Raw genomic sequence first — 14,251 nt, 5'->3', positions numbered from 1 at the left:
TGCTTCAACATTTCTCGACCGATTTGAAAAATTCTAACACCAATCATTTAAACTCATTCAGAACATTCAAAATGTTTAGCATTTTCCCCAAAATTCCCTCTTTTTCCGAAATTCCCAAATTTCCATGAAATTCCCATTGAAAAGAATAAACCCTTTTCAAAGTTCCACAACTCCCACATTTTTTTATCCGATTCAAACCCTTCCAACTTCAAAATATTCAGCCTGTTCAGGAATTGTGTTGCTCCTTTTCAACAATTGTAAAAAAAATAAATAAATAAAAAAGAGCGGTGAATTCATTCATATCCAGTAGTTAAATCAATTCCGGGCCTCAGTTTTTCCTTCATGTTTTTGTACTTCTTCACCAGTAATGATGAGAAATGGTCTTAAATTGTATTCATTATAATCTTAAAAAGTCTTACATTTGACTTGTTGAAACCTGTTTAATCTTGACCAAGTGTTCTTAACTGGTCTCCTCCTGGAAATCATATTTTCCATGGTAAAAGTCTCCACTCACTCTTGCAAAAGTCATTTATTTATAGTGAAGTGAATTGTGAAGTGAATTATATTTATATAGCGCTTTTCTCTAGTGACTCAAAGTGCTTTACATAGTGAAACCCAATGTCTAAGTTACATTTAAACCAGTGTGGGTGGCACTGGGAGAAGGTGGGTAAAGTGTCTTGCCCAAGGACACAACGGCAGTGACTAGGATGGCGAAAGCGGGGATCGAACCTGGAACCCTCAAGTTGCTGGCACGGCCACTCTACCAACCGAGTTATACCGCCCCAATCTATTTAAAAATAGATTCCAAAACACGATAGATTACGACGCAAGTAACACTTAGTTTACACTGCAGCTTCTTATCTAGAATGGATCCATGACAATCACAGTAATCCTAGAAGAACTTTCCATTGTTTTTTTAATCAATATATGTTATATGTAATAAAGACTGTAGTCAAAGACAGCTGCTCCTATATAAATGTGACATGTAGATTCCATGCTGTCAACAAGATACAAGAAAATAGCTCACAGACACTTTCTAATTTATATTTCTGAACTGTTAGTAAGTCAAAATATTGCTCAATTGTTCCATATACAGTTCTGTTACTGTTCCAACTGGTTATTTCACTGCTGAATCATCAGAATTCCACACCTCAGTTTGTGTTAATGCCTCACATTTTGTGCTCAATTTAAGACAGGCGCTTTTTATGTTGCTTATAAGTAAAAATTTTTACTGATTGCCCATCTTTGTCAGTCGTTTTTTTACACTCCTGACTGACTTTGAAAAGAGTGAAAAGAAAAGTTTACACAGACTGCTGGATCATTGCCACTTACAAGGTCATGGTGTGAACATAGTTTGCCTTTAAAGTGGACTTGAAATGTAATGAAATTGACCTTTTTGAGAGATCTCAGTCAAAACCGAGGTAAAATATATGAACTCATTTCAATGACATATCTGCTGAGTGTATATACTGTACTTTTTGTTTGTTTGTCCCAACAGGTTAATCTCGTTCCAGGAGTTTTTGGCCTTTGAATCAGTTCTATGCGCTCCCGACGCCCTGTTCATAGTTGCCTTTCAACTCTTTGACAAGACCGGCACTGGGGACATTTCATTTGGTACGTATATTGTAGTCTGACAGTATCATGTACAAACCCCGAAAGCAGTGAAGTTGTCACGTTGTGTAAATGGTAAATAAAAAGAGAATACAATGATTTGCAAATCCTTTTCAACTTATATTCAATTGAATAGACTGCAAAGACAAGATATTTCATGTTCGCACTGAGAAACTTTGTTATTTTTTGCAAGTAATCACGAACTTAGAATTTAATGGCAGCAACACATTGCAAAAAATACATTTTTACCACTGTGTTAAATGATAAATAAATAAATGATAAATTGGTTATACTTGTATAGCACTTTTCTACCTTCAAGGTACTCAAAGCGCTTTGACACTATTTCCACATTCACCCATTCACACACTGATGGCGGGAGCTGCCATGCAAGGCACTAACCAGCAGCCATCAGGAGCAAGGGTGAAGTGTCTTGCCCAAGGACACAACGGACGTGACTAGGATGGTAGAAGGTGGGGATTGAACCCCAGTAACCAGCAACCCTCCGATTGCTGGCACGGCCACTCTACCAACTTCGCCACGCCGTCCCAGATGTGTTACATGGCCTTTCCTTTTAACAACACTCAGTAAAGGTTTGGGAACTGAGGAGACACATTTTTGAAGTGGAATTATTTCCATTTCTTGCTTGATGTACAGCTTAAGTTGTTCAACAGTCTCCCTTCTGATATTTTAGCCTTCACACATATTTACAATGGGAGACAGGTGTGGACTACAGGCAGGCCAGTCTAGTACCTGCACTCTTTTACTATGAAGCCACGCTGTTGTAACACGTGGCTTGGCATTTTCTTGCTGAAATAAGCAGGGGCGTCCATGATAACGTTGCTTGGATGGCAACATATGTTGCTCCAAAAGCTGTATGTACCTTTCAGCATTAATGGTGCCTTCACAGATGTGTAAGTTACTCATGTCTTGGGCACTAATACACCCCCATACCATCACAGATGCTGGCTTTTCAACTTTGTGCCTAGAACAATCCGGATGGTTCTTTTCCTCTTTGTTTCGGAGGACACGACGTCCACAGTTTCCAAAAACAATTTGAAATGTGGACTCGTCAGACCACATAACACTTTTCCACTTTGTTTAAGTCCATCTTAGTTGAGCTCGGGCCCAGCGAAGCCGGCGGCATTTCTGGGTGTTGTTGATAAATGGCTTTGGCTTTGCATAGTAGAGTTTTAACTTGCACTTACAGATGTAGCGACCAACTGTAGTTACTGACAGTGGTTTTCTGAAGTGTTCCTGAGCCCATGTGGTGATATCTTTTACACACTGATGTCGCTTTTTAATGCAGTACCGCCTGAGGGATCCAAGGTCACGGGCATTCAAAGTTGGTTTTCAGCCTTGCCGCTTACGTGCAGTGTTTTCTCAAGATTCTCTGAACCCTTTGATGATATTACCGACGTTAGATGGTGAAATCCTTAAATTCCTTGCAATAGCTTGTTGAGAAATGTTGTTCTTAAACTGTTCAACAATTTGCTCAGACATTTGTTGACAAAGTGGTGACCCTCGCCCCATCCTTGTTTGTGAATGACTGAGCATTTCATGGAAGCTGCTTTTATACCCAATCATGGCACCCACCTGTTCCCAATTAGCCTGTTCACCTGTGGGATGTTCCAAATAAGTCTTTGATGAGCATTCCTCAACTTTCTCACTCTTTTTTGCCACTTGTGCCAGCTTTTTTGTAACACGTTGCAGGCATCAAATTCCGAATGCGCTAATATTTGCAAAAAATAAAGTTTTCCCGTGTCTTTGCAGTCTATTCAATTGAATATAAGTTGAAAATGATTAGCAAATCACTGTATTCTGTTTTTATTTACCATTTACTCAACGTGACAACTTCACTGGTTTCGGGGTTTGTAATAAAAATCTGGGAAATGACAATGTCTGGAGAGAGCAGAGGCTTCTTGACTGACATGCCAGACATAGTATAGTATGTACAGTATGTACAGTATGTTGTAATTGCATGCAGAACAAGGTTTTAACTATCTGGGGCGACGGAAAAAATTAGATGAATATCTGAATTGCAATTCTTATTTATTATGATTCTGAATCGATTCAAATTTTTAAGAATCTATCGGGGGGAAAAAAAAGAAGCCAAAAGAGAAGCTTTTATTACTTGTTTTGAAAAGGTTTTATTATGATACATATTTCAAATAATATATTGTGAGAATATGTTTAAAAGGAGAATCGGATTGAATGAAGAATCTATTATGAATAACTGCAAGAATCAGAATGTAATTAAATGGTGAGTTGTTGTAAGATTGCCATCCCTATGAACTACACTTTCATCATTATATTCATTAACTATCTTTAGTTGGAGGCAGCTCAAATGCAATGAACAATTTCCCGTAACCTACTGAATATGAAAGTGACACTGTCAAACTTTATTTCAAGGCTGACTGCTATTAGCACCTTTTTGTTTATTCAGGAGCGATTGGGTTACTTTTTGTTGTCATTTGTTCAATTATGTTCAAATGTTTGGATTCCTTCCAAAAAGTATTCAGTAGTTAGTTGTTGCTTAATCTTCCTGACAGAATGACACTGAAAACACAACCTTGTTATAGATTGTGGACAAATAAGTTATGTTCATTAGAGTTTTCAAGTTGACATAATGGACTAAAGTCATGAGGGTGTCCAGGGTGCACCCTTCCTTCTGCCAGGGACCCGACAGGGACAAGCGGTAGAAAATGGATGGCATGCTTTTGTAAAGTGGAAGGAAGCTGCAACAATAGAGTGAATGTGTCAAACTGTTGCCATCATAAAACCTTTTTCTAAATGTATAGGCAAGGTTTGGTTGGAATTATTTGACCATTCCTAAAATGGGATTGAATCAGTGTAGAATAAAAGTCACATTACATGTTGTACTCACTTTGGACTTCATATAGAGAGGCGGACGATGAAGCTGAGCAGCCCACATTCAGTCATGCTTTTATTGTGGGAATGCTACAAAACATTCACACACATGTTTTTTTATTATTATTATTATTATTCTCTAGATTTTGGCGCCCTTTACTTTCCACATTTTTCATCTGATTAAAACCGTTTCAACATCAAATTGTTTAGCCTATTCGGAGATTGCGGGCTTTCCCTTGACAAAATCCAATAATTCCCGGTTTTCTGGGAGATTTTTCCCATTCAAAATGAAATGGCCATTTTTGAAACTTCCACCATTTCCACATTTTTCAACCGATTCAAACCATTCCACCTTCAACATATTCCACTCATCCTGGAAATTCAAACTATCAATTATCAATTAAAAAAAAATTCCAGGAATTCCCAGAATTCCAGTTTTTTCAAACACTTTTTTCACCCTTTTTTCTGGCACCTACTCCTCCCACATTTTTCAACCCACTTCAACCGTTCCCCTGTCAAAACATTCCTCTTAATCAGGACAAAAAACAAAGTTGTTAGTTGAACTGGAAAAATTCCCGGTTTTCCCAAAATTCCAGGAATTCCGTAATACCATTTCTCAATTAAAAATGTTACTACTTCAACATTTCTCTACCGATTTAAAAAATTCTAGCACCAATCATTGAAAGTCATTCAGAACATTCAAAATGTTTTGCATTTTCCAAAAAATTCCCTCTTTTCCCGAAATTCCCAAATTTCCATGAAGTTCCCATTGAAAAGAATTGAACCCTTTTCAAAGTTCCACAACTCCCACATTTTTTATCCGATTCAAACCCTTCCAACTTCAAAATATTCAGCCTGTTCAGGAATTGTGTTGCTCCTTTTCAACAATTGTAAAAAAAAAATAAAAAAATCCAGGATTTCCTAGAATCCTCAGTTTTTAGGGACATTTTCCCTATTCAGAATTAACTTCCACAATTCCCAAATTTTTCAACCTATTCAAACCATTCCAACATCAATACATTCCACTCATCCTGGACATTCAAACTAACACTTTCCAAAGTTCCAAACCAAATTCCGGTTTCCCTGGAAATTCAAATGCTTCAACATTCAAACAATTCCAACATTCAAACTATTCTTACATTCATACTACCGGTACATTCTGTCAGCATTGCACTTCAACTTCAGCATTGGAGCATTCACACCTTATTTAGTTCTTGTTGATTTTTGTATCGATTCCTGTAAAATCAAAAAGTGACAGCAATGTTTACTGTATGTGATTTTACTGTAAACATTTAACAGTTTATTACCAGCCAAGTGTTAGAAATAAACAGCTGGTGTGTAATATGTACAATACTTACAGTATAAACACTCAACATAAGACCAGACTGGCACATTCAACTTCATGGCAAAGACTACTTCCTAGCTAGGCAACACACCGTAGCCCAGGGGTCACCAACGCGGTGCCCGCGGGCACCAGGTAGCCCGTAAGGACCAGATGAGTAGCCCGCTGGCCTGTTCTAAAAATAGCTTAAATAGCAGCACTTACGAGTGAGCTGACTCTATTTTTAAAATTGTATTTATTTACTAGCAAGCCGGTCTCGCTTTGCCCGACATTTTTAATTCTAAGAGAGACAAAACTCAAATAGAATTTGAAAATCCAAGAAAATATTTTAAAGACTTGGTCTTCACTTGTTTAAATAAATTCATTTATTTTTTTACTTTGCTTCTTATAACTTTCAGAAAAACAATTTTAGAGAAAAAATACAACCTTAAAAATTCATTCCAAGTTCTATGGTCATCACATTTTTACTCTTTGCCATCACTGATAGTCTTCTGTGGTGAAATCACAATAAAAAAGTAACACACATTTGTAGCGTTAACCCTAAAACTCACCAAAGTATTGCAAGACTTGTGGATTTATTGAACGCCAGGGCTATTAAACTAAACTATTTTGGGGGCCAAATTTCCAAAAAGCTAAGGACTGGGGGGCTGGACTTCTCCCTTGACTACTATCTTTATATCGGTGTCCTCTGCAGTGGACTTCTCCCTTGACTACTATCTTTATATCGGTGTCCTCTGCAGTGGATATTACCGTATTTTTCGGAGTATAAGTTGCTCCGGAGTATAAGTCGCACTGGCCGAAAATGCATAATAAAGAAGGAAAAAAACATATATAAGTGGCACTGGAGTATAAGTCGCATTTTTGGGGGAAATTTATTTGATAAAACCCAACACCAAGAATAGACATTTGAAAGGCAATTTAAAATAAATAAAGAATAGTGAACAACAGGCTAAATAAGTGTACGTTATATGAGGCATAAATAACCAACTGAGAACGTGCCTGGTATGTTAACGTAACATATTATGGAACATATAGAACATGGGTGTCAAACTCTGGCCCGCAGGCCAAATTTGGCCCGGCGTGTAATTTCATTTGGCCCTTGAGGCAATATCAAATTAACATTGGAGCTGGCCCGCCGGTATTATACAGCGGCTGTGCCGCTGTAACACCGCATTCACCGCTAACATACTTGCCAACCCTCCCGATTTCCCAGGAGACTCCTGAATTTCAGTGAAATCCGAACATCAATATTGGGGGCGTGCCTTAAAGGCATTGCCTTTAGCATCCTCTACAACCTGTCGTCTCGTCCGCTTTTCCTCCATACAAACAGCGTGCCGGCCTAGTCACATGATATATGCGGCTATTGCACACACACACACTCACAAGTGGATGCAAGACATACTTGGTCAACAGCCATACAGGTTACACTGACGGTGTCTGTATAAACAACTTTATCACTGTTACAAATATGCGCCACACTGTGAATCCACACCAAACAAGAATGACAAACACATTTCGGGAGAACATCCGCACCGTAACACAACATAAACACAACAGAACAAATACCCAGAACGCTTTGCAGCACTAACTCTTCCGGGACGCTACAAATACACCCCTGCTACCACCAACCCCCCCCTCCCCGTGCCTCTCTCCCAGACGTGCTGCGGCCTCATTCTACAACTGTCAGTGTCACTGTGTTACCCGTACCAAAAATGCCGAAAAGGAAGAGCGAAAACAAAACTTTTCTGTGTTCTCTTTCATTTGTCAGAGTTGCAAAATGTGTGGAAAAAAATAGCCCTGTCGATACAACAGCATTTTTAATGACCTACTAAAAGTAATGACAGCACTCTAGCGTTTTTAGGAATCTGCTACAAAAAGTTTACTCTCAAAGTTTTTCATAACTGAACTGAATGCCTTGGTGTCATGCATGACGCTGTTTTCCCCTCAAAAATATTCATGTGTTCATTTGACTTGTGCAAGTATCCATGGTCTTCAGAAGCCATATTTTGTTGAGTGTTGGATTTTGACGTTTTATCCTGGAGTCGGAAAGCATGCACAATTTGCATTATAACCTCCTCTAAGAGCAAAAAGAAGTCTTGTCACGTCTGGAAACTCAACTCAGCTCTTTTTTTTGGCGAAGGTACCTGAAAGCTGTTTATTTATGTGTATAAGCACATATATTTATAAAACACCCTTCACATCTAAAAGGACTACCAAGCAGTCTACACAGCGAATCCTTGCTTGACGTTAACCAGATTCTTTGCGTGTGGAATGAGAAACTTTTCTCGCTGGCATTTCCCACTTTCAGAGAACGTTCGCGACATCTTCAGCCAGACCGCGGTCCATCATCATATTCCCTTCAACTGGGACTGCGAGTTCATCAGGCTCCACTTCGGCCATGAGAGGAACAAACACCTCAGCTACGTGGAGTTCACCCAGTTTCTGCAGGTAAATAAATGTCTTCTTAACTATACATTATTATTATTATTGCATTTATTTTGATTCCACAGGCAAAAAGCAGGGTGGTCCCAATGTAAGACAGGCTGGCTCCAGTCCTGTGTGGGATCCCTCAGGGCACTTAGTGGTTCATCATACTTCACTTTTTTTCACTGAAAACAAAATTACAGTGCTTTTGAACTGCTCTTTGCTCTGCCACCTTGTGGTCATTTTGTGTATTGCACTTTACCTAAAACTTGCAGGCAATTCCTAATGATGGATTACGAAGCTTCTTATCATCGTGCGTCTCAAAGTCATCAACAAACATTGAGAGAATTATTGAGCCGCTGATTAGGTTAGGAGAAGCCGTGCAAAGAGGAAGTAACAGCTGGATGTTGCTCTCTGGTTACATGAGCTTTGACAGCAGACGTTGGACCGGGTCAGCCTTCCCCTGCATCCCTTTCTGATTGCATGCTTGTCATATTGAATCATTTCACACACACACCTGCCTAAGCGCTCCACTCTGCTCCGGGATCAGGCTTCTGGGGACATGGTTTCCATTAGTCTCCAGAGAGACACGGTGATTACCAAAGCGAGTGTCTCACTGTCACATCACGTCTGTCCAGTGCTGACATTACCACGTTTTTCTCCTTCAAGGTTCCATTTCACAGCTCACTTATGTGCTGCTCCTCATCTCGGGAACCCTCTCTTGGCTTCTTTTGTCAGCCTGACCCGCTCCCTTCCTCTCTCTCTCCCTTCCTCTGCTGCAGGAGCTGCAGCTGGAACATGCTCGCCAGGCTTTCGCCCAAAAAGACATCGGCAAGAGCGGCACCATCACGGCTCTGGACTTTAGTGACATCATGGCCACCATCAGGCTCCACGTGCTGACCCGCTTTGTCCAGGAAAATCTGGTTTCTGTGAGTCAAGAAATGATAGTGGATCTAACATAATAGTGTGAGAGTCCAGTCCATAGTGGATCTAACATAATAGTGTGAGAGTCCAGTCCATAGTGGATCTAACATAATAGTGTGAGAGTCCAGTTCATAGTGGATCTAACATAATAGTGTGAGAGTCCAGTCCATAGTGGATCTAACATAATAGTGTGAGAGTCCAGCCCGTAGTGGATCTAGTTAATAGTGTGAGAGTCCAGTCCATAGTGGATCTAACATAATAGTGTGAGAGTCCAGTCCATAGTGGATCTAACATAATAGTGTGAGAGTCCAGTCCATAGTGGATCTAACATAATAGTGTGAGAGTCCAGTCCATAGTGGATCTAACATAATAGTGTGAAAGTCCAGTCCATAGTGGATCTAACATAATAGCGTGAGAGTCCAGTCCATAGGGGATCTAACATAATAGTGTGAGAGTCCAGTCCATAGTGGATCTAACATAATAGTGTGAGAGTCCAGTCCATAGTGGATCTAGTTAATAGTTTGAGAGTCCAGTCCATACTGGATCTAACATAATAGTGTGAAAGTCCAGTCCATAGTGGATCTAACATAATAGTGTGAGAGTCCAGTTCATAGTGGATCTAACATAATAGTGTGAAAGTCCAGTCCATAGTGGATCTAATATAATAGTGTGAGAGTCCAGTCCATAGTGGATCTAGTTAATAGTGTGAGAGACCAGTCCATAGGGGATCTAACATAATAGTGTGAGAGTCCAGTCCATAGTGGATCTAGTTAATAGTTTGAGAGTCCAGTCCATACTGGATCTAACATAATAGTGTGAAAGTCCAGTCCATAGTGGATCTAACATAATAGCGTGAGAGTCCAGTCCATAGTGGATCTAACATAATAGTGTGAGAGTCCAGTCCATAGTGGACCTAACATAATAGTGTGAAAGTCCAGTCCATAGTGGATCTAATATAATAGTGTGAGAGTCCAGTCCATAGTGGATCTAGTTAATAGTGTGAGAGACCAGTCCATAGTGGATCTAACATAATAGTGTGAGAGTCCAGTCCATAGTGGATCTAGTTAATAGTTTGAGAGTCCAGTCCATACTGGATCTAACATAATAGTGTGAAAGTCCAGTCCATAGTGGATCTAACATAATAGCGTGAGAGTCCAGTCCATAGTGGATCTAACATAATAGTGTGAGAGTCCAGTCCATAGTGGATCTAACATAATAGTGTGAGAGTCCAGTCCATAGTGGACCTAACATAATAGTGTGAGAGTCCAGTCCATAGTGGATCTAGTTAATAGTTTGAGAGTCCAGTCCATACTGGATCTAACATAATAGTGTGAAAGTCCACTCCATAGTGGATCTAACATAATAGCGTGAGAGTCCAGTCCATAGTGGATCTAACATAATAGTGTGAGAGTCCAGTCCATAGTGGACCTAACATAATAGTGTGAGAGTCCAGTCCATAGAGAGACCAGCAGGGATCATCTTGAGTGGAGACATGTCAGTAGTGCAGAGGTCACCGACTGATCCTTAGAGCAGTGGTCCACCCCAGGTCCTGAATATGAACAGCTAGCGCATCCTCCTTGGAAACTGATCCATGGCCACCTGATAATTTTTTTTCATGCAGGAGAGGGGGGCAGAGCAGAAAAGAGAGATGGCAGATCAACTGGCCCAAAAAGGGGTTTATTTAAGAGAGCTCTATTTCATGTTTTTGCTGCTGAAAAATGTCATTAGAGCGAACAGGTGTCATTAATGTTGTATGGCAAACATGTTTTGACAATTTCCCAGGCTGCTGGAGGAAGCACATCCCATGTGGTGAGCTTCTCTTACTTCAACGCGTTCAACGCCCTCCTGAACAACATGGAGCTGGTCCGCAAGATATACAGCACCTTTGCCGGCACTCGGGAAGACACGCTGGTGACTAAAGGTAGTCCTGATCAGAGTCTAAATGTCACCACTCAATGGCTGTGCCTGAATAATAATAATAATCATGAACCATGCATGTACAGTACGTACAGTATGTGAGTGATCATGTTCAACTCTCTGACAGGATTGTGTGAGCGACCACACAGGGAAGATTTTCTCTAGCACTAAAATTACCAAGGTAAATGAAACCATTTAACCTGGTAATCTTATCATTTGACGTACACGTAGATGTGTGGAAGTGATCAGTCCACATTTACTCAAGTGTTTCCTGGTAAGACCGTTATGGCCCATGAGTACCTCTTGGTGGTGCTGTTTGTTCCCAGCGGTTTTAGTTTGCAGCTGGCTAATTAGGTGACCTGAGCACCTGTGGTGCCCAAGTGTTTTAGGTCCCAGCTTCAAACTAATCTCACACATCCTTCTCCTTACAGACCGAGGGCATCCTGCAGATCCCCTACCCCATTTTCTTCTGTCTTTGATTTTATCTTCGACATACCGTATTTTTCGGAGTATAAGTCGCTCCGGAGTATAAGTCGCACCGGCCGAAAATGCATAATAAAGAAGGAAAAAACATATATAAGTTGCACTGGAGTATAAGTCGCATTTTTGGGGGAAATGTATTTGATAAAAGCCAACACCAAGAATAGACATTTGAAAGGCAATTTAAAGTAAATAAAGAATAGTGAACAACAGGCTGAATAAGTGTACGTTATATGACACATAAATAACCAACTGAGAACGTGCCTGGTATGTTAACGTAACATATTATGGTAAGAGTCATTCAAATAACTATAACATATAGAAAATGCTATACGTTTACCAAACAATCTGTCACTCCTAATTGCTAAATCCCATGAAATCTTATACGTCTAGTCCAGGGGTCCCCAAACTACGGCCCCCCAGCGTCCAAAATCGGGCCCGCGGGAAGTCCCAAGTTTAAAAAAAAATAATTTTTTTTAATTTTTTTTAATTTTTTTTAAATTTGTCCTTGCTAGTCCTTTTTCTACCATCTCCTAGCCACTCAGGCAAATCATATTGTCTAAAAATGCATTTTTACCGTCGATAACGTGACATGCAGCAAGTGCGCTCTTTAAGTCAATAAGTGCGCAAGGAATATATATGTATGAATACATATATATATATATATATATATATATATATATATATATATATATATATATATATATATATATATATATATATATATATATATATATATATATATATATATATATATATATATATATAGCGCGGCATATATATATATATATATATATATATATATATATATATATATATATATATATATATATATATATATATATATATATATATAGCGCGGCCCCCAGCCAAATTGTTTTACCCCAATGCGGCCCCGGAGTCAAAAAGTTTGGGGACACCTGGTCTAGTCTCTTACGTGAATGAGCTAAATAATATTATTTGATATTTTACGGTAATGTCTTAATAATTTCACACATAAGTTGCTCCTGAGTACAAGTCGCACTCCCTGCCAAACTATGAAAAAAACTGCGACTTATAGTCAGAAGCATATGGTAATCATAATCGATTTGATCTTCTACATAAGCTACACCGCTCAACACACGTCTATATTTCCACCTATGCACATTAGTGTCACCAGTATGCTGGGGCCTACCCCAACTAACATTCAGTGAGAGGGGGGTACACACCTGACCAGACCTGGGAAAATTAAGGCCCGTTGAGCTTTTCAATCTGGCCCGCCGGACATTCCCAAATCATTTTTTTAGATGTTTAAGATGTAAAGTGTAGCTGCCATTATGATGTGCAGTGATGTTTTCTAATGACCGTAAGTCTTCAACTATACTAAGTCTTTCAATGCTTGGAATCTGCATGATATACTAGTTACTATGGTCATCTAATTAGTTACTATGGTCATCTGATTAGTTACTATGATACTATACTAGTTATTATGGTAATCAAATTAGTTACTATGGTAATCAGATTAGTTAATATAGTCATCTAATTAGTTACTATGGTAATATACTAGTTACTATGGTAATCTAATTAGTTACCATGGTCATCTAATTAGTTACTATGGTAATGTAAGTCACAGCAGCTCAGATGAGGCACCAAGCAGTGTGGTTGGGGAGTGTTTCCACATAGTGTTTCCAGAGCCTGAAATGTGGGTGTCAGGGACAGACGTGAAAGGAGATTTTTTCAACAAAGTTCTAAAGCTTAGTGATATATCACATATATCAGATTGTAGGTGGGTTTTTTTTCCCTTTCGCGTTCATATTTTGCTGTGTTTGTTGCATTTTTGTGGATTGTAAAATATGTGGATGTAGAGGGGGTGTGAGGTTCATATGTTGTCAATATTCAGTGTTTTATCCTTCATAGTTAATATTGTAAATCCCACATTCTTTATTTTCATTTACATTCTGGGTGTCTCATTCAGTAAAAATTTTTTAAAGTCCATTCTGTTTTTTTAAGGCGGTCTGTCATAACGTTTTTAGCGTTCAATCAGACATTATTGTGAGGTTTTGTATTAGTGTTCCTAAAAATAGGACCCAAGCACACATACAGTACAGCAGATTTTCACAGCTTATATAGATAGATAGATATATATACCGGCCCCCCAGACACATTATTTTCTCTAAATTTGGCCCCCCAAGTGAAAATAGTTGCCCAGGCCTGCCCTTGACTGTTCACCAGCCAGTCACAGGGCTGGGGTCATTATTCGATTTAGTTTACTCGAATAAAGTATTGTTTGATAACTTTATACTCGGTGTGTCTCCTTTTGTTGTGGCCCTTGAGCCAGGCCATGAAAAGCGCTCCACTTCTGTATCATACTCCTACCACCAGATGACTCCTGTCCTTTTCCAGCAGTACGAGTATGTTCGGCATGGTTGATGTGTACTCATAACTTGCACTTTTTAGTCATGCAAAAGCATGTCATTGCACTCTTGGGATATAACTACCGAATTCAAAGTAGGGACTGCATAAATGACATATATTTCAAACAAAAAAACAATTTCCATATACGGTACTTTAATATGAGGTCATCAAGAAATGGTGTTTGCAACTATCTAGTACGGGGGTCAGCATCCCACGGCCTCATGCGGCTCTTTAGCGACGCCCTAGTGCAGCGTTTCTCAAAGTGTGGGGCGCGCCCCACTGGTGGGGAAT

General features: G+C 39.4%; 1 protein-coding gene across 1 annotated transcript in view; it reads left to right on the top strand.

The window, feature by feature from the left end:
- Positions 1-14,251, top strand: part of LOC133664893 (electrogenic aspartate/glutamate antiporter SLC25A12, mitochondrial-like) — a 69,652-nt gene that overhangs the window by 16,985 nt on the left and 38,416 nt on the right. Inside the window, exons 4-7 of the mRNA XM_062069896.1 lie at positions 1,499-1,614; positions 8,130-8,269; positions 9,028-9,174; positions 10,952-11,090. Coding sequence (XP_061925880.1) covers positions 1,499-1,614; positions 8,130-8,269; positions 9,028-9,174; positions 10,952-11,090 — 542 coding nt within the window. The remainder of the gene's footprint in view (positions 1-1,498; positions 1,615-8,129; positions 8,270-9,027; positions 9,175-10,951; positions 11,091-14,251) is intronic.

The sequence above is a fragment of the Entelurus aequoreus genome, linkage group LG14 (genome assembly GCF_033978785.1).
Source record: "Entelurus aequoreus isolate RoL-2023_Sb linkage group LG14, RoL_Eaeq_v1.1, whole genome shotgun sequence".
Lineage (NCBI taxonomy): Eukaryota > Metazoa > Chordata > Actinopteri > Syngnathiformes > Syngnathidae > Entelurus > Entelurus aequoreus.
The sequence above is the reverse complement of the archived record's forward strand: the minus strand, read 5'-3'. Positions and strand labels throughout refer to the sequence as shown.